The sequence below is a fragment of the Coregonus clupeaformis genome, chromosome 9 (genome assembly GCF_020615455.1).
Source record: "Coregonus clupeaformis isolate EN_2021a chromosome 9, ASM2061545v1, whole genome shotgun sequence".
NCBI classification, from domain to species: domain Eukaryota; kingdom Metazoa; phylum Chordata; class Actinopteri; order Salmoniformes; family Salmonidae; genus Coregonus; species Coregonus clupeaformis.
Genome location: NC_059200.1, coordinates 57155664 through 57181254, shown reverse-complemented (window position 1 = coordinate 57181254; position 25591 = coordinate 57155664). Strand labels below are relative to the sequence as shown.

At 43.2% G+C, this 25591-nt stretch overlaps 1 protein-coding gene across 2 annotated transcripts in view; it reads right to left on the bottom strand.

Annotated features, from left to right (window-relative positions):
- Window positions 1–25591, bottom strand: part of LOC121574476 (protein unc-119 homolog A-like) — a 63472-nt gene that overhangs the window by 8140 nt on the left and 29741 nt on the right. The window contains exons 2-4 of one of the 2 annotated variants that reach the window (XM_041887088.2): window positions 4319–4432; window positions 3937–4036; window positions 3621–3793 (exon numbers count right to left, since the gene is read on the bottom strand). In XM_041887088.2, coding sequence (XP_041743022.2) covers window positions 3621–3793; window positions 3937–4036; window positions 4319–4432 — 387 coding nt within the window. The remainder of the gene's footprint in view (window positions 1–3620; window positions 3794–3936; window positions 4037–4318; window positions 4433–25591) is intronic. The other variant, XM_041887089.2, reaches the window with a different exon arrangement.

Below are 25591 nucleotides of genomic sequence, written 5' to 3'. Positions count from 1 at the left end.
AAAACTAAACCGAGAAAATGGAATTTGGGAAAAATACTGAATTGGGGGGCCAAATATTTTTTACAGATTTTAAAAGGCCCCACCAACGTCTTTTGCTGTTCATAACTGCACCTTAGAGTGTGTCATCCTGCAGCACAGCATTTTGGGGAATGTTGAGGTCAGGTCCAATATTGTCTATGCACCCAAGAGGGAAAGTGGTTGGGCCATCCTAGAAATGTTTTAGAGTAATATAATTGATTCAATTTAGCAGACGATTTTAGCCAAAGCGACTTAAAGTCATGCGTGCATAAATGTTTACGTATGGGTGGTCCCGGGAATCAAACATTTTATCCTGGTGTTGCAATGCTCTACCAAGATACAAGACAAATGTATAAATGCTTTGTGAAGCCTCAATTTAATATGATTTATAAAGCCTTTATTAAGTGGTGCTTATGCAACCCTTTATAAAGCACAGGTTTATGTCATATTTGACATAGTGGGTTATGTCACATTTTACATTGGTGGTTATATCACACAGTTGTGCCACATTTATGAACCCGTTATAGAGCATGACATACGGTTGTAGGTGATTTGTGACACATTTATGTAGTGTTTATGAAGTGTTTATGTAGGCTTTATGAAGGCTTTATAAGCTGCACGTCATTTAAACCGGGACCTAATAGAGTCATAATTTTATACATATTTTATAATATTAGATGATGCATACCCAGACACACTTGTCTAAATTGATGGGTCATGTGAAATAAATGCTATAATCACCCCCCAGCCACATCTAGCTAAGTGGATGGGTCACTATTGTCTATACATGTACACCTGGCTAACTTGATGGGTCATGTAATCATCTGTCGAAGTGGACTCTTTTGTTTAGACATGTTACTAGCTAGCTAGCTAAACAATAAACCATAATTCCAACCCATACAGTAGCAATAGAAACATAGCTATACACCATGCATGACATTATGTAGTATGAATCTGCAGGTAGCTAAAGCTAACCAACTAGGGTCAATGTTAGCTAGCTAACAGTACGCTTGCACTTGCAATGAAAATGACTTTGACAAAATTAGAAACTTAAAATATCTGAAAATGCAGCTAGACTCTTACCCGTATACATGGATGAATGCTTCACGGCAGACTGGAACCCCTTTCCCTAAGTAAGAAGTCCTCTGTTGTTTGTGTTTTGTTTGTACAGCTTGCTTGGCCCGTTGTGTCAAGTCACTCTGGTTCACATTGACCGTGTGCAATGCCATAAGAATCATCATATCTTTCTCCCTCTCGGTCACGGATGGCATGGTTGCCCTTAGTTTGAAGATGTAATCCAGAGACAGGTGTTTTATACAACAGCCTTCTGTGTTCTCTTTTCGACTCCCTCTGCATTTGCAATCAAACGTCTGAATTTTCACACCCCTGAGTCAACACTTTGTAGAAGCACATTTGGCAGTGATTACAGCTGTGAGTCTTTCTAGGTACATTTCTAAGAGCTTTCCACACCTGGATTGCGCAACATTTGCCCATTATTATTTAAACAATTCTTCAAGCTCTGTCAACTCGGCCACTCAGGAACATTCACTGTCTTCTTGGTAAGCAACTCCAGTGTAGATTTGGCCTTGTGTTTTAGGTTATTGTCCTGCTGAAAGGTGAATTCATCTCCCAGTGTCTGGTGAAAAGCAGACTAAACCAGGTTTTCCTCTAGGATTTTCTTTATCCTGAAAAACTCCCCAGTCCTTAATGATTACAAGCATACCCATTATAACATGATGCAGCCACTACTTTGCTTGAAAATATGGAGAGTGATACTCAGTAATGTGTTGTATTGGATTTGCCGCAAACATAACACTTTGTATTCAGAACAAAAAGTTAATTGCTTTGCAAAATTTTTTGCAGAATTACTTTACTGCCTTATTGCAAACAGGATGCGTGTTTTGGAATATTTGTATTCTATACAGGCTTCCTTCTTTTCACTCTGTCAGTTAGGTTAGTATTGTGAAGTAACTACAATGTTGTTGATCCATCCTCCATTTTCTCCTATCACAGCCATTAAACTCTGTAACTGTTTTAAAGTCACCATTGGCCTCATGGTGAAATCCCTGAGCGGTTTCCTTCCTCTCCGGCAACTGAGTTAGGAAGGACGCCTGTATCTTTGCAGTGACTGGGTGTATTGATACAGCATCCAAAGTGTAATTAATTACTTAAATGTCAGATTTTTTCATTTTTACCCATCTACCAATAGTTGCCCTTCTTTGCGAGGCATTGGAAAACATCCCTGGTCTTTGTGCTTGAATCTGTGCTTGAAATTCACTGCTTAACTGAGGGACCTTACAGATAATTGTATGTGTGGGGTACAGAGATGAGGTAGTCTTTAAAAAATCATGTTAAAACACTATTATTGCACACAGAGTGAGTCCATGCAACTTATTATGTGACTTGTTATGCAAATTTTTACTCCTGAACTTATTTAGGTTTTCCATAACAAAGGGGTTGAATACTTATTGACTTAAGACATTTCAGCCTTTCATTTGTAATTAATTTGTAAAATGTAGAAACAGAATTCCACTTTCACATTATGGGATATTGTGTGTAGACCAGTGACCAAAACAGTCTTAATTTAATCCAATTGAAATTCAGGCTGTAAAAAAACCAAATGTGGAAAAAGTCAGGGGGTGTGAATACTTTCTGAAAAACATGGACAGTCAGGTGCATCGCATATTCAGAACCGTTGGACAGCAACATAATAAACTAAAGCACTGATCATTGGGAACGAGATCAGAATAACTGCTAAGGCAAGGTAGCCTCGCCTACAAAACTAAAACAATCCATATGTTCAAATCAAAAGGCCTGATTAACATGACATCAACAGCCACATCCCGAGTCTCTGGTGCCGACACATTCAGAAATCGAAAGATGGTTGAGTATTCAGTTTAAAAACTCTGACGAAGGCCAAGAAAACCAGAAACACTTTTCAATGAGAAAACAGAAATCCACTTTGGGTAAAAAAAACATATATATAGACTTCTGTTTTCAAGTAGCCTACGATGCAATACTTGTGATCATTTTAAGGAGAACAAAAACTACTTAGCCTACATTTGAACACCCCCGCAGAAGCTTTGCTATTCGGCAAAGTAGCCTAGTTTTGTTGTTTGGCTACTTGAAGAGAACTAGGTCCTATCACTCACAGCCCACCTCTTCCAATGCATTGTGGACAAGTGTGCATCGAATTCTACTAGATGAAGAGCCGAAATGAGTATAAAAGCCTGGCATTTAAACCATACTGGATTTTTGAAAATGTACATACTATAACTCATTCTATTTTCGCATACTGAGAATGCGTCATGCGCGATTGCATTTTTTCCTGCTATTCATTGATTTCGGTAGCACATCCCCATATCTAATTGATCAGCTGTTGTCAAAGCTGAAATTAATGACATCCGGGCATTTAAAGTATGCTTGATTTTGGAAATGTTGCATACTATTAAACGTCATTTTTATGTGTACTCAAACGGCCTACTATTTAGGACGCAAGTATGGGAATTCGGACACAGCTACTGTCTGTCAGCACATTTCCCAGGCCTCTCTCTCTCGCTGTGTGTATGTGTGTGTGTGTGTGTTTGTGTGTGTGTACTCACTGACGTCCTCAGACAGAGGGGGGAACTCATAGATGTGTTCGCAAGTGTTCTTGCTACTGGGCATACAGAAGCCAAACTCAAAGTCAAAGCTTTTGAGCAGCTTCTCTCTGAAGTAGTGCCTCTCAATCATCCGGAAGTTCTCTATGGGCATGTCTCCTATGGTGAACTCAACACTGAAAGGGGGGAAGGATGGAAGAATGGTGAGATAAAGGCAGAGAGGGGGGAGGGGGAGAGGCAATTTCATTGGGATTAAAATGCATCCCTCTTTGGGGGTTAGGGTTACAGACTTCCTTGTGAGTTAAGGGGTTAGACTTACGTGGCACCAACTTGTCTTAGGCGGAGGAAGGCGGGGGTGAACTGGTAGCGGACAAACCTCCCGGCATTTGGATCAATGGCCCTTTTATCTCCTGCTTTATCTACACACACAGAGAGAGAGAGAGAGAGAGAGAGAGAGAGAGAGAGAGAGAGAGAGAGAGAGAGAGAGAGAGAGAGAGAGAGAGAGAGAGAGAGAGAGAGAGAGAGAGAGAGAGCGAGAGAGAGAGAGAGCGAGAGAGAGAGAGAGCGAGAGAGAGAGAGAGAGAGAGAGAGAGAGAGAGAGAGCGAGAGAGCGAGAGAGCGAGAGAGAGAGAGAGAGAGATAGCACTCAAAGGTAAGACTCATCATAATAGGCCAGTCAGACCCCTGTGTGTGTGTCTCACCTGTATTAGGAGGTTTGGTGATTTCGAACAGCACTGTGCCTGTCTCCATGTCTCTGATCTTGAACCTGGTGAAGTCAATGCAGTACACATTCTCACCTGGCCCACACAAGTAGTCTGATAGAGGGAGATAGAGAGGTAGGGAGGGACAGAGAGAGGGACAGAGAGGGCAGTGGGGGGGAGGGAAAAGGAGAGAAAGAGAGGATGTTAATATAATCACAATTATATACTATTTATTTTCATTCTTTATAGAAGAAAGAAAGTCTGCATCCACTGATCCCCTGTTTCTGTAAAGTCTTTAAATACTGTAAATCCCCATATGGTTGCCAATGTTGAGTGCATAACAACAACCTTGAGGATCACACATACACTGTAAATAGGTTAGGTTACCAGGAATACAAAGGGAGGAGATTACCAAAGCAATGTTCTATTATTATTTTTAAAAGATTTAAACAGAGAAATCCTATTGAGACCAAGTCCTCTTTTACAATGGAGCCCTGCACACAATCATATAAATTCACAATTTTTACAATTCCAATGCAAAAAATAACAATATTTACAAGCTATTTCAGAAAAGTAACTTACAAAATTGAAAAACAAACACATTCCTCAACCAGCCGTCTGAACTGCCCCTAGTGGCACCAAAACATCAAACTGGAAATCATTCCAAAAAAACTAAACCTAACTCTGTGGAGACCGAAGGGATCTCGAAAGTTAGCCATACCTGTGATCTGGTCTGGTGACTCAAATGTCTGTAATTCAATAATGATGTAAGGGTTTTATAAACAAAAAGAGAGCAGTGCACTGATCTACGAGATTTAAGAGAGGGCCAGTCTGATACAGAATTCAGTGATGTGTACTGAACCTATCACCCGTAATAAAGTGTAGTGCGCTATGATAAACTGCGTCCAATGGCCTAAATACTGTGACATTCATATAGACAATATCACCATAATATAAAGCCGGAATGAATGTCGACTGAATTATTTGTTTTCTGCTATTTAACTAAAGGAATTCCTATAAAGGAGGCCCATTTTTAATTCTTAACTTCTTAACCAATTTATCAATATGCTTTTTGAAAGATAGCTTTTCATCAATCCAGATTCCCAGATATTTACACTGAGTCCCGTCTCCCCCCCCTCCTACCCCCCCTGTCCTTTTGCCTTCAGAACAGCCTTAATTTGTCAGGGCATGGACTCTACAATGTGTTGAAAGCGTTCCACAGGGATGCTTCCATCTGTTCTGAGGTTGATCCTTTCTCCACTACCATAAAACTGCTCTCCTCTACTTTCTGTTTTCTCTCTTCCGCTCTCCATCTTCTTCCTGTTCTACTCTCATTTCTCTCCTCTCTTCCTCTCCTCTACCAATTTTATCTTCTTAATTCTCTACACACACACACACACACACACACACACACACACACACACACACACACACACACACACACGCACACACAGGAATGCATTTCAGTTAACAGGTGTGCCTTCTTAAAAGTTAGTTTGTTGAATTTCTTTACATCTTAATGCATTTGAGCCAATCAGTTGTGTTGTGACAAGGTAGTGGGAGTATACAGAAGATAGCCCTATTTGGTAAAAGACCAAGTCCATATTATGGCAAGAACAGCTTAAATAAGCAAAGAGAAACGGCAGTCCATCATTACTTTAAGACATGAAGGTCAGTCGATATGGAAGATTTAAAGAACTTGCAGTCACAAAGCGTCAACCATCAAGCGCTATGATGAAACTGGCTCTCATGAGGACCACCACATGAATGGAAGACCCAGAGTTACCTCTGCTGCAGAGGATAAGTTCCTTAGAGTTACCAGCCTCAGAAATTGCAGCCCAAATAAATGCTTCACAGAATTCAAGTAACAGACACATCTCAACATCAACTGTTCAGAGGAGACTGTGTGAATCAGGCCTTCATGGTCTAATTGCTGCAAAGAAACCACTACTAAATGACACCAATAAGAAGAAGAGAATTGCTTGGGACAAGAAACTCGAGCAATGGACATTAGACCGGTGGAAATGTGTCCTTTGATCTGGAGTCCAAATTGGAGATTTGCACTCCGCCGTGGCTTTGTGAGATGCGGTGGGGGTGAACGGATGATCTCTGCATGTGTATTTCCCACCGTAAAGCATGGAGGAGGAGGTGTTATGATGTGGGGGTGCTTTGCTTGTGACACTGTCTGTGATGTATTTAGAATTCAAGGCACACTTAACCAGCATGGCTACCACAGCATTCTGCAGCGATACACCCTATAATATAATAATAAATAATAATATGCCATTTAGCAGACGCTTTTATCCAAAGCGACTTACAGTCATGCGTGCATACATTTTTACGTATGGGTGGTCCCGGGGATCGAACCCACTACCCTGGCGTTACAAGCGCCATGCTCTACCAATTGAGCTACAGAGGACTCACGACACCCTCCCATCTGGTTTGGGCTTAGTGGGACTATGATTTGTTTTTCAACAGGACAATGACCAAACCACACCTCCAGGCTGTGTAAGGGCTATTTTACCAAGAAGGAGAATGATGGAATGCTGCAGATGACCTGGCCTCCACAACAACCAGAACTCAACCCAATTGAGATGTTTTGGGATGAGTCAGACGGCAGAGTGAAGGAAAAGTGCTCAGTATATGTGGGAACTCCTTCAAGACTGTTGGAAAAGCATTCCAGGTGAAGCTGGTTGAGAGAATGCCAAGAGTGTGCAAAGCTGTTATCAAGGCAATGAGTAAGTGTGTCCAAACTTTTGACTGGTACTGTACATACATACATAGATAGAGAGAGGGGGCTGGCAGTTGCATCACAAATCATCTAGCAACCACACCAGGCAACCTATTGTAAAACCAGAGTCATTATGGTGGAAGAATAGTGCCTCCTGCTGGCCATTTACGTTGATGGCACAATTTGTTTTTAATATCTCTCTGGGTCAGAAAAAGCGCAATAAATAAAAAAAATGTAGGTACAGATCAACATAGCTAAAACGGAATGGTCCCAAAATGTGGATTTGTATCCATTTATTAGCTATTGTCACATTGTTAACTAGTCTTCAGCCCAAGCCCCTACTCTATGGAAGATCTGAAAGCATACAAAAGGTTTACAGGCATACTTTTTCATTTTTGGATGGGTGAGACAACTGAGGGTGGCAATCCGAAATGGGATCCATATCTTGACAGCTAGGGTAAGTGTGTTTTTCATTTTACATGATACTGGTAAGCTAGCTTACTTTGCGGCATCCCTGTTCTTCCCTATTCTTGCTGCTACTTCCACAGTTTGTGCACTGCTCAAATGACCCATTCAATGATAAACCACCTGTTGAAACGTAATAATACATGTAATATCCAATGAAGCCACAAGGGGGAGATACAACACTGCAAAACCAATGACTAAACGTGAGAAACCCCCATTCCATTTTTGCCTCACTCATCCATAGCCTAATTAGGATAATACTAAATGTTGGTCACAAAATGTATACTGTATTTTCTGTCAGTCAACTAAAACCCATACAGACCTTTGAATCTTGCTTAGGCTACTAACATTAGCCAATATGTTTTTAACCTGTTGACAGGTGTTACACTCTGCGGGAAACCACAACCTCTCCCTGGATTATGGCAGAACAGTCAGGAAAAGTGCTGGCAGCTCACTGTGCATGGCGTAATTGGACGAAGCTTGCTCCCACATAGCTGCAGTCCTATTTTACATTGATGCTGCTGTCAGAATCAGAGACACCAAGACTGTCACAGCGGAGAAAGCTTACTGGAAGCTACCATCTGTCATGCACAACTTGGAGTACAAGCCAGTAGCTGACATTGATTTTCAGAGTGTCAGGTCAAAACAGCAGTCATTGGACTGTTCAATCAAAGGAGCTTGTTCAGCTCAGCCACGAGCCCCACGAGTGAAGTCCATGTGCTCTGAGATAAAGCCAACCTCTCCAGCTGATCTTTCAAGTCCCTTGGAGAAGCTCAGTATGTGCAAGTCCAAGCACGCCATCCTGTCACTCATTTCACAGTATTCCGAAAAATACACACCAAGGTCAGCTACAGAGGACTTCCCCTAAGTACTCCCGGTTCTGTGGAGCGAAGCCTGCAGCACAATGGGTCCTGAGGAGTTAAAAGCCCACTGTGACACCATCAAAATATCAGTGACAGAAGAACAGGCCAAGAATGTTGAAGAGGCAACAAGAATAATCCTCAAGCAAATTGTGGTTTCGCTACAGAGCTGGGAGGGTTACAGCATCCCGCTTTGGATCTGTTTGCAAAACTGACCCCTTAAAGCCATCCCAGAAGCCTTGTCAAAACAATCTGCTACCCTGAAGCGGGCAAATTCAAGTCTGCAGCCACTGCATGGGGTTGCTCACATGAAAGTCTTGCACGGGCTCAGTATCAGAGCATGATGACCTGCTCTCATGAGAACTTAGTAATTATGAAGGCAGGTCTATTCATCAACCAGCAGTACCCCTTTATTGGTGCCAGTCCAGATGGACTTGTCAGTTGCGATTGCTGTGGAATGGGCTGTGTGGAAATGTAATGTCCTTTCTGCCAGAGGAAGGATGCTGTCAAACCAGGATATGAGCATGGAAGTGTGAAATATCTGAAGCAGATGATGGGATCCTTAGCTTAAAACATATGCACAACTACTACTACCACCAATACTACCACCAAGATGAACACATGCAATGTCCTGTATTCAGACTTAGTTGTCTGGACTGAAGCTGTCATTCATATTGAAAGAATAGAGAGAGATGTTGAATTCTTTGAGAGGAATACACTGATTGCTGAGCACTTATTTAAGGTTGGAGTCCTGCAAGAGTTAACTGGGAAACTTCTCTCCCAGAAGGTCTTAGTGGCACTTGGAGGTGCCACTGTGATAATGAAGATGGTTTGCCTAAGATTACAACAACAATTACATTGTACAGTGGGTTGTGAAAGTATTCACCCCCCATTGGCATTTTTCCTATTTTGTTGCCTTACAACCTGGAATTAAAATTGATTTTTTTGGGGTTTGTATCATTTGATTTACACAACGTGCCTACCACTTTGAAGATGAAAAATATATATTTTTGTGAAACAAACAAGAAATAAGACAAAAAAACGATTCACCCCCCCAAAGTCAATACTTTGTAGAGCCACCTTTTGCAGCAATTACAGCTGCAAGTCTCTTGGGGTATGTCTCTATAAGCTTGGCACATTTCTGCCCATTCTTCAAGGCAAAACTGCTCCAGTTCCTTCAAGTTGGATGGGTTCTGCTGGTGTACAGCAATCTTTAAGTCATACCACCGATTCTCAATTGGATTGAGGTCTGGGCTTTGACTAGGCCATTCCAAGACATTTAAATGTTTCCCCTTAAACCACTCGAGTGTTACTTTAGCTGTATGCTTAGGATCATTGTCCTGCTGGAAGGTGAACCTTTGTCCCAGTCTCAAATCTCTGTAAGACTGAAACAGGTTTCCCTTACGAATTTCCCTGTATTTAGCGCCATCCATCATTCCTTCAAATATGACCAGTTTCCCAGTCCCTGCCGATGAAAAACATCCCCACAGCATGATGCTGCCACCACCATGCTTCAATGTGGAGATGGTGTTCTCGGGGTGATGAGAGGTGTTGGGTTTGCACCAGACATAGCGTTTTCCTTGATGGCCAAAAAGCTCAATTTTAGTTTCATCTGACCAGAGTATCTTCTTCCATATGTTTGGGGAGTCTCCCACATGCCTTTTGGTGAACACCAAACGTGTTTGCTTATTTTTTTCTTTAAGCAATGGCTTTTTTCTGGCCACTCTTCTGTGAATCCCAGCTCTGTGGAGTGTCCGGCTTAAAGTGGTCCTATGGACAGATACTCCAATCTCCGTTGTGGAGCTTTGCAGCTCCTTCAGTGTTATCTTTGGTCTCTTTTTTTCCTCTCTGATTAATGCCCTCCTTGCCTGGTCTGTGTGTTTTGGTTGGCGGCCCTCTCTTGGCAGGTTCGTTGTGATGCCATATTACATTTTAGTCATTTAGCAGACGCTCTTATCCAGAGCGACTTACTGGAGCAATTAGGGTTAGGTGCCTTGCTCAAGGGCACATCGACAGATTTCACCTAGTCGGCTCGGGGATTAGAACCAGCGACCTTTCGGTTACTGGCACAACGCTCTTAACCACTAAGCTACCTCCATTTTTTAATAATGGATTTAATGGTGCTACGTGGGATGTTCAAAGTTTCATATATTTTTTTTATAACCCAACCCTGATCTGTACTTCTCCACAACTTTGTCGCTGACCTGTTTGGAGAGCTACTTGGTCTTCATGGTGCCGCTTGCTTGGTAGTGCCCCTTGCTTAGTGGTGTTGCAGACTCTGGGGCCTTTCAGAACAGGTGTATATATACTGAGATCATGTGACAGATCATGTGACACTTAGATAGCACACAGGTGGACTTTATTTAACTAATGATGTGACTTCTGAAGGTAATTGATCTTATTTAGGGGCTTCATAGCAAAGGGGGTGAATACATATGCACGCACCACTTTTCCATTATTTATTTTTATGAATTTTCTGAAACAAGGTATTTTTTTCATTTCACTTCACCAATTTGGACTATTTTGTGTATGTCCATTACATGAAATCCAAATAAAAATAAATTTAAATTACAGGTTGTAATGCAACAAAATAGGAAAAACGCCAAGGGGAATTAATATTTTGCAAGTCAATGTATATGTTAAATGTGTTTAAATTGTAAAAGAGAGAAAGAGTTAGGCTATAATAAAAGATGTCGTCACTGTTATTTTACAATGTAGAAAATTGTAAAAATAAAGAAAAACCCTTGAATGAGTAGGTGTTCTAAAACTTTTGACATGTACTGTATATATCTCTGCTCTCTAATTAATTCACTGCATGTGGAAATGCAGTTCTGCTTGCTCAAAGTCACACTTATAAGCTCTCAAGTTTAATTTGCGCGCACCATGCTGGCCTGCGCTCACGGAAACCATCCTCTTCTTGCTCAACCACATTTTTTCTCTCTAGACTCAAGTGTTTGCTCGCGCAATGATGTTTCATCTTGCTCTTGCGCGCGCCATCTAGTGCTTGTTTGACTTTTGGATCAGATTTGAAATAAACGTAGTCTCAAATGTTCATCCACTTTTATCGACTTTCTCCCCTAGATAAAAAAAAAGGCCACATGGCCCGATGGCGCTCTCGATGCTGCTCCCACCACCAATGTACCGAGTTTGGAAAAATAATGTCCGCTCAACCATCCTCGAGCCCAGAAAGTCATTCATTGACTTGCAACCTGTAAGTATAGATGAAAATATAGATGAAATATTAAGTATGTCTTAAATTGTAAAGCAAAGAAAAAGTGGCAGAGACTCAACACCATACAGATTAACATCCTGCACAAAGCGATAGACTTATGAGTATAACATGTTCTGAACAATAGGAAAGGTCACATTTTGGGGAACGTGAGGGGAACGGCACCTCTGTACCTTCAGGCTCTGATCAGTCCCTACACCCAAACGAGGCCATTGCGTTCATCCACGTCTGGCCTGCTGGCTCCCCTTCCTCTGCGGAAGCATAGTTCCCGCTCAGCCCAGTCAAAACTGTTCGCTGCTCTGGCACCCCAATGGTGGAACAAGCTCCCTCACGACGCCAGGACAGCGGAGTCACTCACCACCTTCCGGAGACATTTGAAACCCCACCTCTTTAAGGAATACCTGGGATAGGATAAAGTAATCCTTCTACCCCCCTGCCCCCCCCCTTAAAAAATAAAAAAATAAAAATAAAAATTGTAAAGTGGTTAACCCACTGGCTATAGGGTGAATGCACCAATTTGTAAGTCGCTCTGGATAAGAGCGTCTGCTAAATGACGTAAATGTAAATGTACATTTTGTGTGTGTGTGTGCACACGTGTAAACATGCCATGTGTCTTATAATTATTGGTTCAACATTTTATAAGCAAATCCTCTAATAGACAGGTCGGAACCAACATGGCTGAATACCTCCGCCGGGCGACGAAGAGACCTGACCCCTCTGGGGGTACAGGTGTAGCAGGACCTTGGACTAGTGCCCCGGACAGACGCGGTAGTGGAGGACGGACACAAAAATGATTTATTGTTTGGTTAATAAATACATGTTATTTGACCTAGAAATTGTATTTCTTTACTGATGTGATTTTATATGGTGGTACAAAATAAATGTTCAACAGTTATTGTTAATGGGACCCTAGGATATTTTCTATATTTTAAATAGCCTATTTCATCTTTGTAGATCATCTCACCGTTGTCATAGTAACTGGATATTGTGATATAGTGGTGTAAAGTACTATATACAGCTCTGGAAAAAATTAAGAGACCACTGCTGTGGTCATCACTATCCTCTTGCAATAGGACCAGCTGGATGGCAAAAACAGTGTTAATAGTACCTCAAAAGTAATATTAATCAAATAATAACTATTGACCATGCCAAAAGAGTTTAAAAGGAAATTTTGAGTGAGGAAAAGAAGGGTTCAATTCTGGCTTTACTGGCAGAGGGATACAGTGAGCGTCAGGTTGCTTCCATCCTTAAAATTTCAAAGACGGCGGTTCATAAGAACAAGGTCAAGCAGCAGACATTGGGGACAACAAAGCTACAGACCGGCAGAGGACGAAAACAACTCTACTGACCGGGATGACCGCCAACTCATTCGAATGTCACTCAACAACCATAGGATGACATCAAGTGACCTACAAAAAGAATGGCAAACGGCAGCTGGGGTGAAGTGCACAGCGAGGACGGTTCGAAAGAGGCTCCTAGGGGCAGGGCTGAAGTCGTGCAAAGCTAGAATAAAGCCCCTCATCAATGAGAAGCAAATAAAAGCCAGGCTGAGGTTTGCAAAAGACAATTAGGATTGGACCGTAGAGGACTGGAGTAAGGTCATCTTCTCTGATGAGTCCAATTTTCAGCTTTGCCCAACACCTGGTCGTCTAATGGTTAGACGGAGACCTGGAGAGGCCTACAAGCCACAGTGTCTCGCACCCACTGTGAAATTTGGTGGAGGATCGGTGATGATCTGGGGGTGCTTCAGCAATGCTGGAATCGGGTAGATTTGTCTTTGTGAAGGACGCATGAATCATGCCACGTACAAGGTTGTCCTGGAAGAAAACCTGCTTCCTTTTGCTCTGACATTGCTCCCCAACTCTGAGGATTTGTTTTTCCAGCAGGACAATGCACCATGCCACACAGCCAGGTCAATCAAGGTGTGGATGGAGAACCACCAGATCAAGACCCTGTCATGGCCAGCCCAATCTCCAGACCTGAACCCCATTGAAAACTTCTGGAATGTGATTAAGAGGAAGATGGATGGTCACAAGCCATCAAACAAAGCCGAGCTGCTTGAATTTTTGCGCCAGGAGTGCCATGGGGGCGGCAGGTAGCTTAGTGGTAAAGAGCGTTGTGCCAGTAACCGAAAGGTCGCTGGTTCTAATCCCCGAGCCTACTAGATGAAAAATCTGTCGATGTGCCCTTAAGCAAGGCACTTAACCCTAATTGCTCATGTAAGTCACTCTGGATAAGAGCGTCTGCTAAATGACTAAAATGTAAATAAAGTCACCCAACATCAATGTGAAAGACTGGTGGAGAGCATGCCAAGATGCATGAAAGATTTGGGTTATTCCACCAAATATTGATTTCTGAACTCTTAGTTAAAACATTAGTATTGTGTTGTTTAAAAATGAACATGAACTTATTTTCTTATCATTATTCGAGGTCTGACAACACTGCATCTTTTTTGTTATTTTGACCAGTTGTCATTTTCTGCAAATAAATGCTCTAAATGACATAATATTTAGAATTCGGGAGAAATGTTGTCAGTAGTTTATAGAATAAAACAAAAATGTTAATTTCACCCAAACACATACCTATAAATAGTAAAACCAGAGAAACTTATATTTTTGCAGTGGTCTCTTAATTTTTTCCAGAGCTGTATATGGATTTGCAGTGACCATTGCTGCTGTGAGATGCATGAGCACATTATTAATATTGGGAGGTCATAAACTGGTCATATTTTGTCTGGATATGAGTTATAAGTAAATAAGACATCTTAAGTTGGATTCTGGTTTTATATGAATGTATTTTAGATGTCTCCTAGAAGACATCATATTGACGTCTAAAAAAGACGTCTAAAACCTTTAAAAATCTACCAAAATCTGACCGGCATACGACGTCGGGAAAAGACGTCATTATGACATCTTTACAACTGACCTGTGCCCATTGGGAACATGACATGCCTTTAGGCTTATGTTGTTGGGCCTAAAAGAAAACATCATTGAAATAGCCTAAGCAGTTTGAGTAATTTGAGGAAGATATCTTGGAAATAAAATGAAATAAATCAAAATCAGTCATGAGCTATACCTATCATACCTTTCATTTAATTTCAAATGCCTTTTAAGAAAAATAAAAAAGACTGAACGTACAGTGAGGGAAAAAATATTTGATCCCCTGCAGATTTTGTACGTTTGCCCACTGACAAAGAAATGATCAGTCTATAATTTGAATGGTAGGTTTATTTGAACAGTGAGACAGAATAACAACAACAAAAATTCAGAAAAACGCATGTCAAAAATGTTATAAATTGATTTTATTTTAATGAGGGAAATAAGTATTTGACCCCCTCTCAATCAGAAAGATTTCTGGCTCCCAGGTGTCTTTTATACAGGTAATGAGATGAGATTAGGAGCACACTTAAAGGGAGTGATCCTAATCTCAGCTTGTTACCTGTATAAAAGACACCTATCCACAGAAGCAATCAATCAATCAGATTCCAAACTCTCCGCCTATGGCCAAGACCAAAGATCTCTCCAAGGATGTCAGGGACAAGATTGTAGACCTACATAAGGCTGGAATGGGCTACAAGACCATCGCCAAGCAGCTTGGTGAGAAGGTGACAACAGTTGGTGCGATTATTCGCAAATGGAAGAAACACAAAATAACTGTCAATCTCCCTCGGCCTGGGGCTCCATGCAAAATCTCACCTCGTGGAGTTGCAATGATCATGAGAACGGTGAGGAATCAGCCCAGAACTACACGGGAGGATCTTGTCAATGATCTCAAGGCAGCTGGGACCATAGTCACCAAGAAAACAATTGGTAACACACTATGCCGTGAAGGACTGAAATCCTGCAGCGCCCGCAAGGTCCCCTGCTCAAGAAAGCACATATACAGGGCCGTCTGAAGTTTGCAATGAACATCTGAATGATTCAGAGGAGAACTAGGTGAAAGTGTTGTGGTCAGATGAGACCAAAATCGAGCTCTTTGGCATCAACTCAACTCGCCGTGTTTGGAGGAGGACAACTTCACTGCATCAAAGGGACGATGGACGGCGCCATGTACCGTCAAATCTTGGGTGAGAACCTCCTTCCCTCAGCCAGGGCATTGAAAATGGGTTGTGGATGGGTATTCCAGCATGACAATGACCCAAAACACACGGCCAAGGCAACAAAGGAGTGGCTCAAGAAGAAGCACATTAAGGTCCTGGAGTGGCCTAGCCAGTCTCCAAACCTTAATCCCATTGAAAATCTGTGGAGGGAGCTGAAGGTTCGAGTTGCCAAACGTGAGCCTCGAAACCTTAATGACTTGGAGAAGATCTGCAAAGAGGAGTGGGACAAAATCCCTCCTGAGATGTGTGCAAACCTGGTGACCAAGTACAAGAAACGTCTGACCTCTGTGATTGCCAACAAGGGTTTTGCCACCAAGTACTAAGTCATGTTTTGCAGAGGGGTCAAATATTTCCCTCATTAAAAGGCAAATCAATTTATAACATTTTTGATATACGTTTTTCTGGATTTTGTTGTTGTTATTCTGTCTCTCACTGTTCAAATTAACCTACCATTAAAATTATAGACTGATCATGTCTTTGTCAGTGGGCAAACGTACAAAATCAGCAGGGGATCAAATACTTTTTTCCCTCACTGTATATGTTATATCTTTGCAATTTAAATGTGAGTCATAGCCTATTATTAATATAGGCCAAATAGATATTCATCACGCTTGCCCCATCCAATTGATAGTTACAGTCTTGTCCCATCGCTGCAACTCCCCTACGGACGCGGCAGTGAAGGAAAAGCAGCCAACAAGTGCTCAGCATATGTAGGAACTCCTTCAAGACTGTTGGAAAACCATTCCAGGTGAAGCTGGTTGAGAGAATACCAAGAGTGTGCAAAGCTGTTATCAAGGCAAAGGGTGGCTACTTTAACACTTGTTTGGTTATTACATGATTCCATATGTGTTATTTCATAGTTTTGATGTTTTCCCTATTATTCTACAATATAGAAAATAGTAAAAATAAAGAAAAACCCTAGAATGAGTAGGTGTGTCCCAACTTTTGACTGGTACTGTAGGTAGAATAAATGTTAGATGTATGTTAAATGTTGATTAATCTTGAAGTGTTCTATATGTGGAAAGGGGACAGCTAAGCAGGGGATTAGCCAATTATGACACTGCTAGGCTGGTTGCTAGGTGATGGTGACTGAGACAGAGTTCAGCCACTCTGAGTGTGAAAGAAGCTGTCAACCGTGTGAGTGTGTTTCATGATGAGAGAAAGGCCTTTTTTGGTGAGCTGTGACTTCCTGTCTGTGCTTTGTGTGGTGTACTGTTAGCTGGAATTGTGTGTATGTGTGTGCGTGTGTGTGTGTGTGTGTGTGTGTGTTTGTGTTTGTGTGTGTATGTGTGTGAGAGAGAGAGTGAGTGAGAAAGGGATTTATTGTAGCGTGACTGAAGTGGTTTGTCCTTTGAATGAATATGTGTGTCCAAACTTTTGACTGGTAGTGTATGTAATGAGATATTTCTGTATTTCATTTTCAATATATTTGCAAACATTTCTTAAAACATGGGCAATTTTGTGCAAATAAAAAATAAAATAAATGTAATCCATTTTTAATTCAAAATATGGAATAAGTCAAGGGGTATGTATACTTTCTGAAGGCACTGTAACCCAGCTACTGCACATTCAATATCTACCCTGAATCTCATCTAATTCATATCTGAGCAGGGCCCATTTCTGTAGTGTACACTACCTGGCCAATAATGTATCATAGAGTTTTTCCCTGTTTAATTTAATTTCCCCCTTATTTTACCAGGTAAGTTGACTGAGAACACATAATTTTTTACAGCAACGACCTGGGGAATAGTTACAGGGGAGAGGAGGGGGGATGAATGAGCCAATTGGAAGCTGGGGATGATTAGGTGGCCATGATGGCATGAGGAGAAGGGGGTAGCTGCATCCCAATATGGTGACCGGAGCATGGGCGAGTGGGTGTCGAAAGGAAAGTAGTGGGGTGTGTAGAAAGGAAAGTAGTGGGTGCGTCGAAAGGAAAGTAGTGGGCGTGTGGAAAGGAGTGGGTGTGTCCCTTCTTCCGTTTCTTACCATGCAACTACTGTACATTGAGCTACCGTACCGTGATAATTAGTTTTTAAGCCAGAGGATGAGTCTGAGTCGTATTTCACTGTTAGATTTACACAAATAATTGCACATTTTCAGTTATAAAACTAACAATTTTTTATTTTTTATTAAAAGTATTGCTGATGGGTCTTCTGTTTCTTCATGTGTTGTATGCGTGTACTTACTGTGACACCCTGATATTGGCTAGGTAGCTACTTCCCATGCCGTTGCCAGACAGTAGTGCTTGTCAAGCGGGAGCAAAGAGCACTGTGTCCCGGTATTGTTGCCGTGTTGTTGCCGTTCATGCCCTCACCATTGAGTAGTAGACTGTATTGTATGTATCAAGGTGACATCTACACTGAACAAAAATTATCCACCGTGCCAGTGGCCATTGAAGGTGAGCATTAGCCCACTGAAGTCGGTTAATACACCAAACTGCAGTCAGGTCAAGACCCTGGTAAAGACGACGAGCACGCAGATGAGCTTCCCTGAGATGGTTTCTGACAGCTTGTGCAGAAATTGTTCACTTGTGCTAACCCACAGTTTCATCAGCTGTCTGGGTGGCTCGTCTTAGACCATCCTGCAGGAAAAGAAGCCGGATGTGAAGGTCCTGGGCTGGCGTGGTTACACGTGGTCTGCGGTTGTGAGGACGGTTGGACGTACTGCCAAATTCACTAAAACGACATTGGAGGTGGCTTATTGTAGACAAATGAACATTACATTCTCTGGCAACAGCTCTGGTAGACATTCCTGCAGTCAGCATGTCAATTGCACGCTCCCTCAAAACTTGAGACATCTGTGGCATTGTGTTGTGTGACAAAACTGCACATTTTAGAGTGGCCTTTTATTGTCCCCGGCACAAGGTGCACCTGTGTAACGATCATAATGTTTAATCAGCTTCTTGACATGCCACACCTGTCAGGTGGATGGATTATCTTGGCAAAAGAGAAATGCTCACTAACAGGGATGTAAAAAATGTGTGCACAACATTGCAGAGAAATCTGATTTTTGTGCATATGAACAATTTCTGGGATATTTTCTTTCAACTCATGAAACATGGGACCAACACTTTGCATGTTGCGTTTATATTTTTGTTCAGTATAGATGGTTATCAGTTATTTCTTGTGTAGGTTGCTATCCTACTTGAAATAAAATCATGTGAGAGAAAAAAAATCACTACATACAGTGCATTCGGAAAGTATTCAGACCCCTTGACTTTTTCCACATTTTGTTACGTTACAGCCTTATTCTAAAATAGATTTTTTTTTTTATCTCATCAATCTACACACAATACCCCATAATGACAAAGCAAAAACACGTTTTTAGAAATATTTGCTAATTTATTAAAACAAAAAAAACAGAAATATCACATTTACATAGGTGTTCAGACCCTTTACTTTGTTGAAGCACCATTGGCAGCGATTACAGCCTCGAGTCTTCTTGGGTATGACACTGCAAGCTTGGAACACCTGTATTTGGGGAGATTCTCCCATTCTTCTCTGCAGATCCTCTCAAGCTCTGTCAGGTTGGATGGGGAGCGTCGCTGCACAGCTATTTTCAGGTCTCTCCAGATATGTTTGATCGGGTTCAAGTCCGGGCTCCGGCTAGGCCATTCAAGGACATTCAGAGACTTGTCCCTAAGCCACTTCTGCGTTGTCTTGGCTGTGTGCTTAGGGTCATTGTCCTGTTGGAAGGTGAACCTTCGCCCCAGTCTGAGGTCCTGACCGCTCTGGAGCAGGTTTTCATCAAGGAACTCTGTACTTTACTCCATTCATCTTTCCCTCGATCCTGTCTCCCAGTCCCTGCCGCTGAAAAACGGGCTGTCATGTTCCTTTTACTGAGAAGTGGCTTCCGTCTGGCCACTCTACAATAAAGGCCAGATTGGTGGAGTGCTGCAGAGATGGTTGTCCTTCTGGAAGGTTCTCCTATTTCCACAGAGGAACTCTGGAGCTTTGTCAACAGTGACCATCAGGTTCTTGGTCACCTCCCTGACCAAGGCACTTCTCCCCCGATAGCTGGGCGGCCAGCTCTAGGAAGAGTCTTGGTGGTTCCATACTTCTTCCATTTAAGAATGATGGAGGCCACTGTGTTCTTGGGGACCTTCAATGCTGCAGACATTTTTTGGTTACCCTTCCCCAGATCTGTGCCTCGACACAATCCTGTCTCGGAGCTCTACGGACAATTCCTTCAACCTCATGATTTGGTTTTTGCTCTGACATGCACTGTCAACTGTGGGACCTTATGTAGACAGTTGTGTGCCTTTCCAAATCATGTCCAATCAATTGAATTTACCACAGGTGGACTCCAATCAAGTTGTAGAAACATCTCATAGGGTCTGAATACTTATGTAAATAAGGTATTTCTGTTTCTTATTTTTAATACATTTGCAACATTTTCAAAAAACCTGTTTTTGCTTTGTCATTATGGGGTATTGTGTGTAGATTGATGAGGGAAAAATGAAAGTCATCAATTTTAGAATAAGGCTGTAACGTAACAAAATGTGGAAAAAGGGAAGGGCTCTGCACTGTAGCTACCGCCGGTGACACGACCATGCTACCCAGTAGGAAGAACTTCAAGTTGGCAGGCACAACACCGGAGCACTGGTAGCCTACTATCGACTCGTAGTGCAGCCCAATCAGCCATGCAAAACGGTCTTGAGTGTCAACAAATCTGCTCAATTAGCTGATTCCCTTTACATACACCCACTTCTTTCGACAAACCCACTCGCCCATACTCCGGTCGCCATATTGGGCTTTAGCTACCCATACATGGGTATGAGGGCCAGATTGGGAATTTAGCCAGGACACCAGGGTTAACACCTGTACTCTTACAATAAGTACCATGGGATCTTTAGTGATCATAGAGATTCAGGACACCTGTTCAACGTGCCTCCTGCTGGTCCTCCAACACCACTTTTACCTGTATCTGGTCTCCCATACAGGGACCGACCAGGACCAACCCTGTTTAGCTTCAGAGGCAAGCCAGCAGTGGGATGCTGTTCAGGTCACATGGTGAGGTGAGGTATAACTCTTGGCCTGGGTCATGTGGGTGATGTCATGTGATGGTGGTATATGGGGACAGAAAGCTGAGGGACAACGGTGGCCTTATTTAGACACTAATCCTCGATCCCAGATTAGCCTCCTGGGGATTTGCAGGGTGTGTGTGTGTTTAGAGAACAGAAAACATGGTGAGAGAAAATTGACATTAGAGGAGAGAAGAAGAGAGAGAGAGAGAGAGAGAGAGAGAGAGAGAGAGAGAGAGAGAGAGAGAGAGAGAGAGAGAGAGAGAGAGAGAGAGAGAGAGAGAGAGAGAGAGAGAGAGAGAGAGAGAGAGAGAGAGAGAGAGAGAGAGAGAGAGAGAGAGAGAGAGAGAGAGAGAGAGAGAGAGAGACGGAGCACAAGGGAGGAGCAGATGGGAACCAAAAAAGAACAAGAGAGGAGAGCAGAACAGGTATTATATTAAATCACCATTATCAGTCCATTCACTAAGTAAGCTATAGGCTTCATACAATAACAATAGGAGACCACCTTATCCATACAGCCCAAATAGCCCTTCTCCACGATCCCTAACTGTAGGTACATTTGACCCAGTCCTCGTCAGCTGGACTGTATAACAACCCTGAAAAGGCCAACTGAGTCTCACAGAGATGGGTGGCCTTCTAATCACTGGAAGCTGGCAGCAGTGTTACCATGGAAACCTAATTCTCTGTCCCTTGCCCTCGAATCGCTTGCTCAAACTGGTCACTTCACCTCTCCACCCGAACCCCCCCACCTGGAGATGTAATGGAGTATGATGACACCATTAACTGCCAATGTTTTGATGACATCATCACCCTGACATCATCACAGTTGTTCCGGCCTTTGACCAATGAGGGCTTGTTTTTTCTCCACTGAGATCAGAATGTGAATCAGGATGTGGCTGTAAATACATACAGTAGGGATTACATAAAACAGAGTTGTGAAATTAACGGCAGAGTCTGTGTCACTGTCACCACAGCGTTTGGCTTTTAGTTGTGTAAGGATATAATTAAACAGCAGGCCTCATAAAGTAAACATTGCTGGTTTGAACTGGAGTTGTGGGGAGTGAAGCTTTTAGTGTTAGTGTTAGGCTAGGCTACAGTTTTTGGTTGACATATAACAAAGTTGTATTTCTCAAAACTAACATCATATAAAGCTTAGTTTGACTGGAGAATAGCCTGTCTTTTCCTTTTAACACTCAATAGATTAACTTGAAGATCATGATGACCAGGTTGTGTAACTCTCTAGCCATCAAAGGAGAGGAGAATAAAACAGGATGATAAAAGAATACGTGTGCAGCCAATGAGCGACCACTGAGGTCTGTTTGAACAGCCAATCAGGGACGAGCAGGAAGCCACTGCAGTTCAACACAGCTCAACCGGACTAATCCGGTTTAGTGACTCGGAAGGACGCAAATCCATCTCATCACTCACTGGAGAGTGGGGGGAGAGAGGTGAGGCAGGGGGGAGGAAGGGAGGGTGCAGGGGAGAAGGTTTAGGACTGGAGGGGCAGGGGGAGTACAGTATGGTTAGTGGATAGTGGAGGAAGGGAGCAGGTGAGGTGGGGAGGCAGAGGAGGAGAGATCTGAGTGAAGAGGGAGGGAAGGAGGGTACAGTAAAGTGGTCTGCTGCCAAAATGTTTTGTGCTGGCCCAAAGGGGATGGGGTTGGGGCTGGCTATGGGGATGAGGATGGAGCTGGGGCCGTGTTGCAGGTGAAAGACAGATGCCTAGTTCCAAAATCAGGCCCTACCCTAACATCTACCCTAAGACACCACTTAATGGCCCGTTGTAGATCTGAAACAATCTGATATCACATTCATAACAGGAAATTAATATTTTAACGCGTTCATAACAGTGTCATGTAGTGTAGGTCCAGCCCTGCCTCTGAACACTAACTCCCCAGGGCTTGGTGATCCATGGTGTGACCTTGTAGTCCTCTCCAATCAGAGGATGGGTCACCACAACACTACACAGACAGATGGACAGACAAGCAGGCAGGCAGGCAGACAGACAGACAGACGGAAGCAGGGGACAGAGAGAGAGAGAACCCTCACAGAACAGAGACAGAGTGTAGTAATTTGGCCAGCATATTAGAGACTTGACACCTGAGTCTAAAGCAGAGGCTGTTATTGGGAGTGTTTGTTTAGTTCCCTTTGTCGGTCAACTCGATACAACACAGCTTTGGGGAGTTTGCGCTAGCGCCCTCTACTGAAGAACATTAGAATCACGCCTGACAAGGCCAATGAACACCGTGCCTCACCGGAAGCCACAGCTGATAACCGAGGCACAGATGAATTCCTTCAAATCTTCCGCTATTCACCTCGAGCTGAGTAGAACAATTTCACGCATTCTTTAAAATAAACATGGAAACGTGAAATCCATCAGGCTTTACTCCCACTTAACTGTCCCACTTAAAGAGGACGTGGACATTGTGTGTTAATGCTTGGTAACTGGTTTTGTGAGTTTCCTGTTGAATCTGTTAGTTATTCTTAGGCCTGTTTAGCCTTGCTAACTGGCTGAGTAAGATGGCTAACACAACCAAAACAACGAAGGCTATCAAACCGGGTTCGGGTTCAAAACCATGCCCAAATAAATTAAAAGATGCTCTTGATGTCTGGTATGTCTCGGCGCGGTGCATGCGCCGGCTGCCCCCACTCGGGTAAGCTTGTGTGCAGGACGAACACATAACAGTGGCTTGACCACACCTCGCACTGTTCCCCTAGTCCCCTTGGTAAACGTGTGGAATTCTTATGGCTTCCTCTCACAGGTGCCTGTACATCGGCTGGGTCTGAGTTACGGGACCCAGGGATGAATTTGGTGTTGCTGTGTGCTCTGTCGCCGGGTAAGGGAGGCGACTTGAAGCAAGAGGACAGCTGGGTCGGTGGGCACTCCCTGCCGCCTGTGCCTGCCTCGGTCAAACACTGTTTACCTCTCTTCCCAGACTTGGTCGACGATCCGTTGTTATGTGGACGGGATCAGGCTAACTAAACAGTGCTGCAAAGCGTACTAGTCAGGTTAGCTGACTCGTCAAGGCGAGATAGCTAGCCTACTGCCACTGGCGATTCCTGCCTCCAGAGGTGGAATTGTTTGTGTAGCTCTCTCGTTTAGCATATGTAGTGCTCAGTCTCTTGGTTATTCTAAATGTGCCGTGCTGCGGTCATATACATTCTTGAGACCGAAGGAAGACACCACGTGGTTTTGTTTGGCTAGCCCTGTGTTGACAGTGGGCTAGGCTAATGCTAGCCTGCGGGGATAATGCCAGGTAGCTGGCTACTGGCTTAGCAAGATTGAAAAGCCGCATGACTGACGTCGGCTAGCATACGGTACTGTGACAACAGTGCCTCAGTGTTTGGCTGCGGCAGAATGGGGTACTATGTCGGCCATTACTGGAGATCCAGTGCCCATAAAAGGGGCCAGGCACTCTCTCTCCACAAGGGGGCACCACTGCCCAATAGGTGGCTTATTACTGGGATTCATTGCTGATGGTTAAAAGGGTCAATTTTTTATGCGTGAAGCCTTTGCACACCTAGCATGATGGGAGGGGAGGTGGCATGGGGTGCCTTCTTGCCGCCCTCCCCAGATGTTCGCTGTGACAACAGTACCCCCAAGTGGCAAGGGCCAATCGGGGTGCGTCACTGGTAGCTGAAGCCCCCGAACCCAGAGTGGACTGGGCTTCAGGCAAACGTTGTGACTTAAACACATATTTTCTACCCCAAGTTCCACGGTGTTCACAGGTGTCAAGAGTGTTGTGTCCTCCACATGTGAGCTGTATAAAAATAGTCCCTTCCCCACAGTCAGACACTGGGTTGTCAAGAAGGGTGAAAAAGACAAATGAATGGAAAAATAATCAAATCCTCCCAGTCCACAAGGTGGCGTTCCGCCCCTTCAGATTGCACTTTACGGGAGACTCGCTGTCTGTGTTGACCAATGGCGCGCATGCGCAATGTCACCCTGGATTGTGCGAACAGTTATGTTGAGGTACAGCCTACAATTCGCTGTGTGTCCCCCACGTTTTTGGCAGAGTGGTTCTTATGTCAGAGGCCCGGGACGGCTGGTACAACCGTTTTTTCCTGGTTCCCAGAAGGGGCGGGACTTTGCTTCCGATGTTAGACCTGCATGACCTAAACAAGCACTTCAGGGTCTACAAATTCAGAATGCTTACGAACAACCGGTTGTTACAATCAGCCCAGGTGATTGGTTCACCTCCATCAATCAATCGAGAGAATGGCACTGCAATGCTGGTGCTTAACCTTTTTTGTACGTAATGTTTTCGCCATCGTTTCCTATGTCTGAAAAGAGCTTCTGTACATTAGCACAGCAATCAATAACCTCAATTTGTATGAAGGAGGCGCAGGACATACTGCTCAATCCGGACCAGGCCCTAATCCATAAACTCGGGGGGAAAATAGACGGCACAAGAGAGGCCGACGTGCGGGCAACCTGACGAAACTACGTTGTGAGTACATAAACCGTCTCTACCCTCTGTTCTATTGGCGAACGTACAATCACTGGAGAACAAACTGGACGAGCGCCGTTCGAGACTATGCTATCAACGGTACCTGAAGAACAGTAATATCCTATGTTTCTCTCAGTCGTTGATGAACAAGGACATGGATAATATGCATCTGGTTGGTTTTTCTATGCATCTGCAGGACAGAACGGCAGCGTTGGTTAAACTCAAGGCAGGAGGTGTGTGTCTCTTTGTTAACAACAGCTAGCGCACAATCTCTAATACTAAGGAAGTCTTGAGGTTCTGCTCATCGGAGTTAGAATACCTCATGATAACCTGTAGACCAAACTATTTACAAGAGTGTTTTCACCTATATTTGTCATAGCTGTCTATTTACCACCACAAGCCAAAATTCACAAAT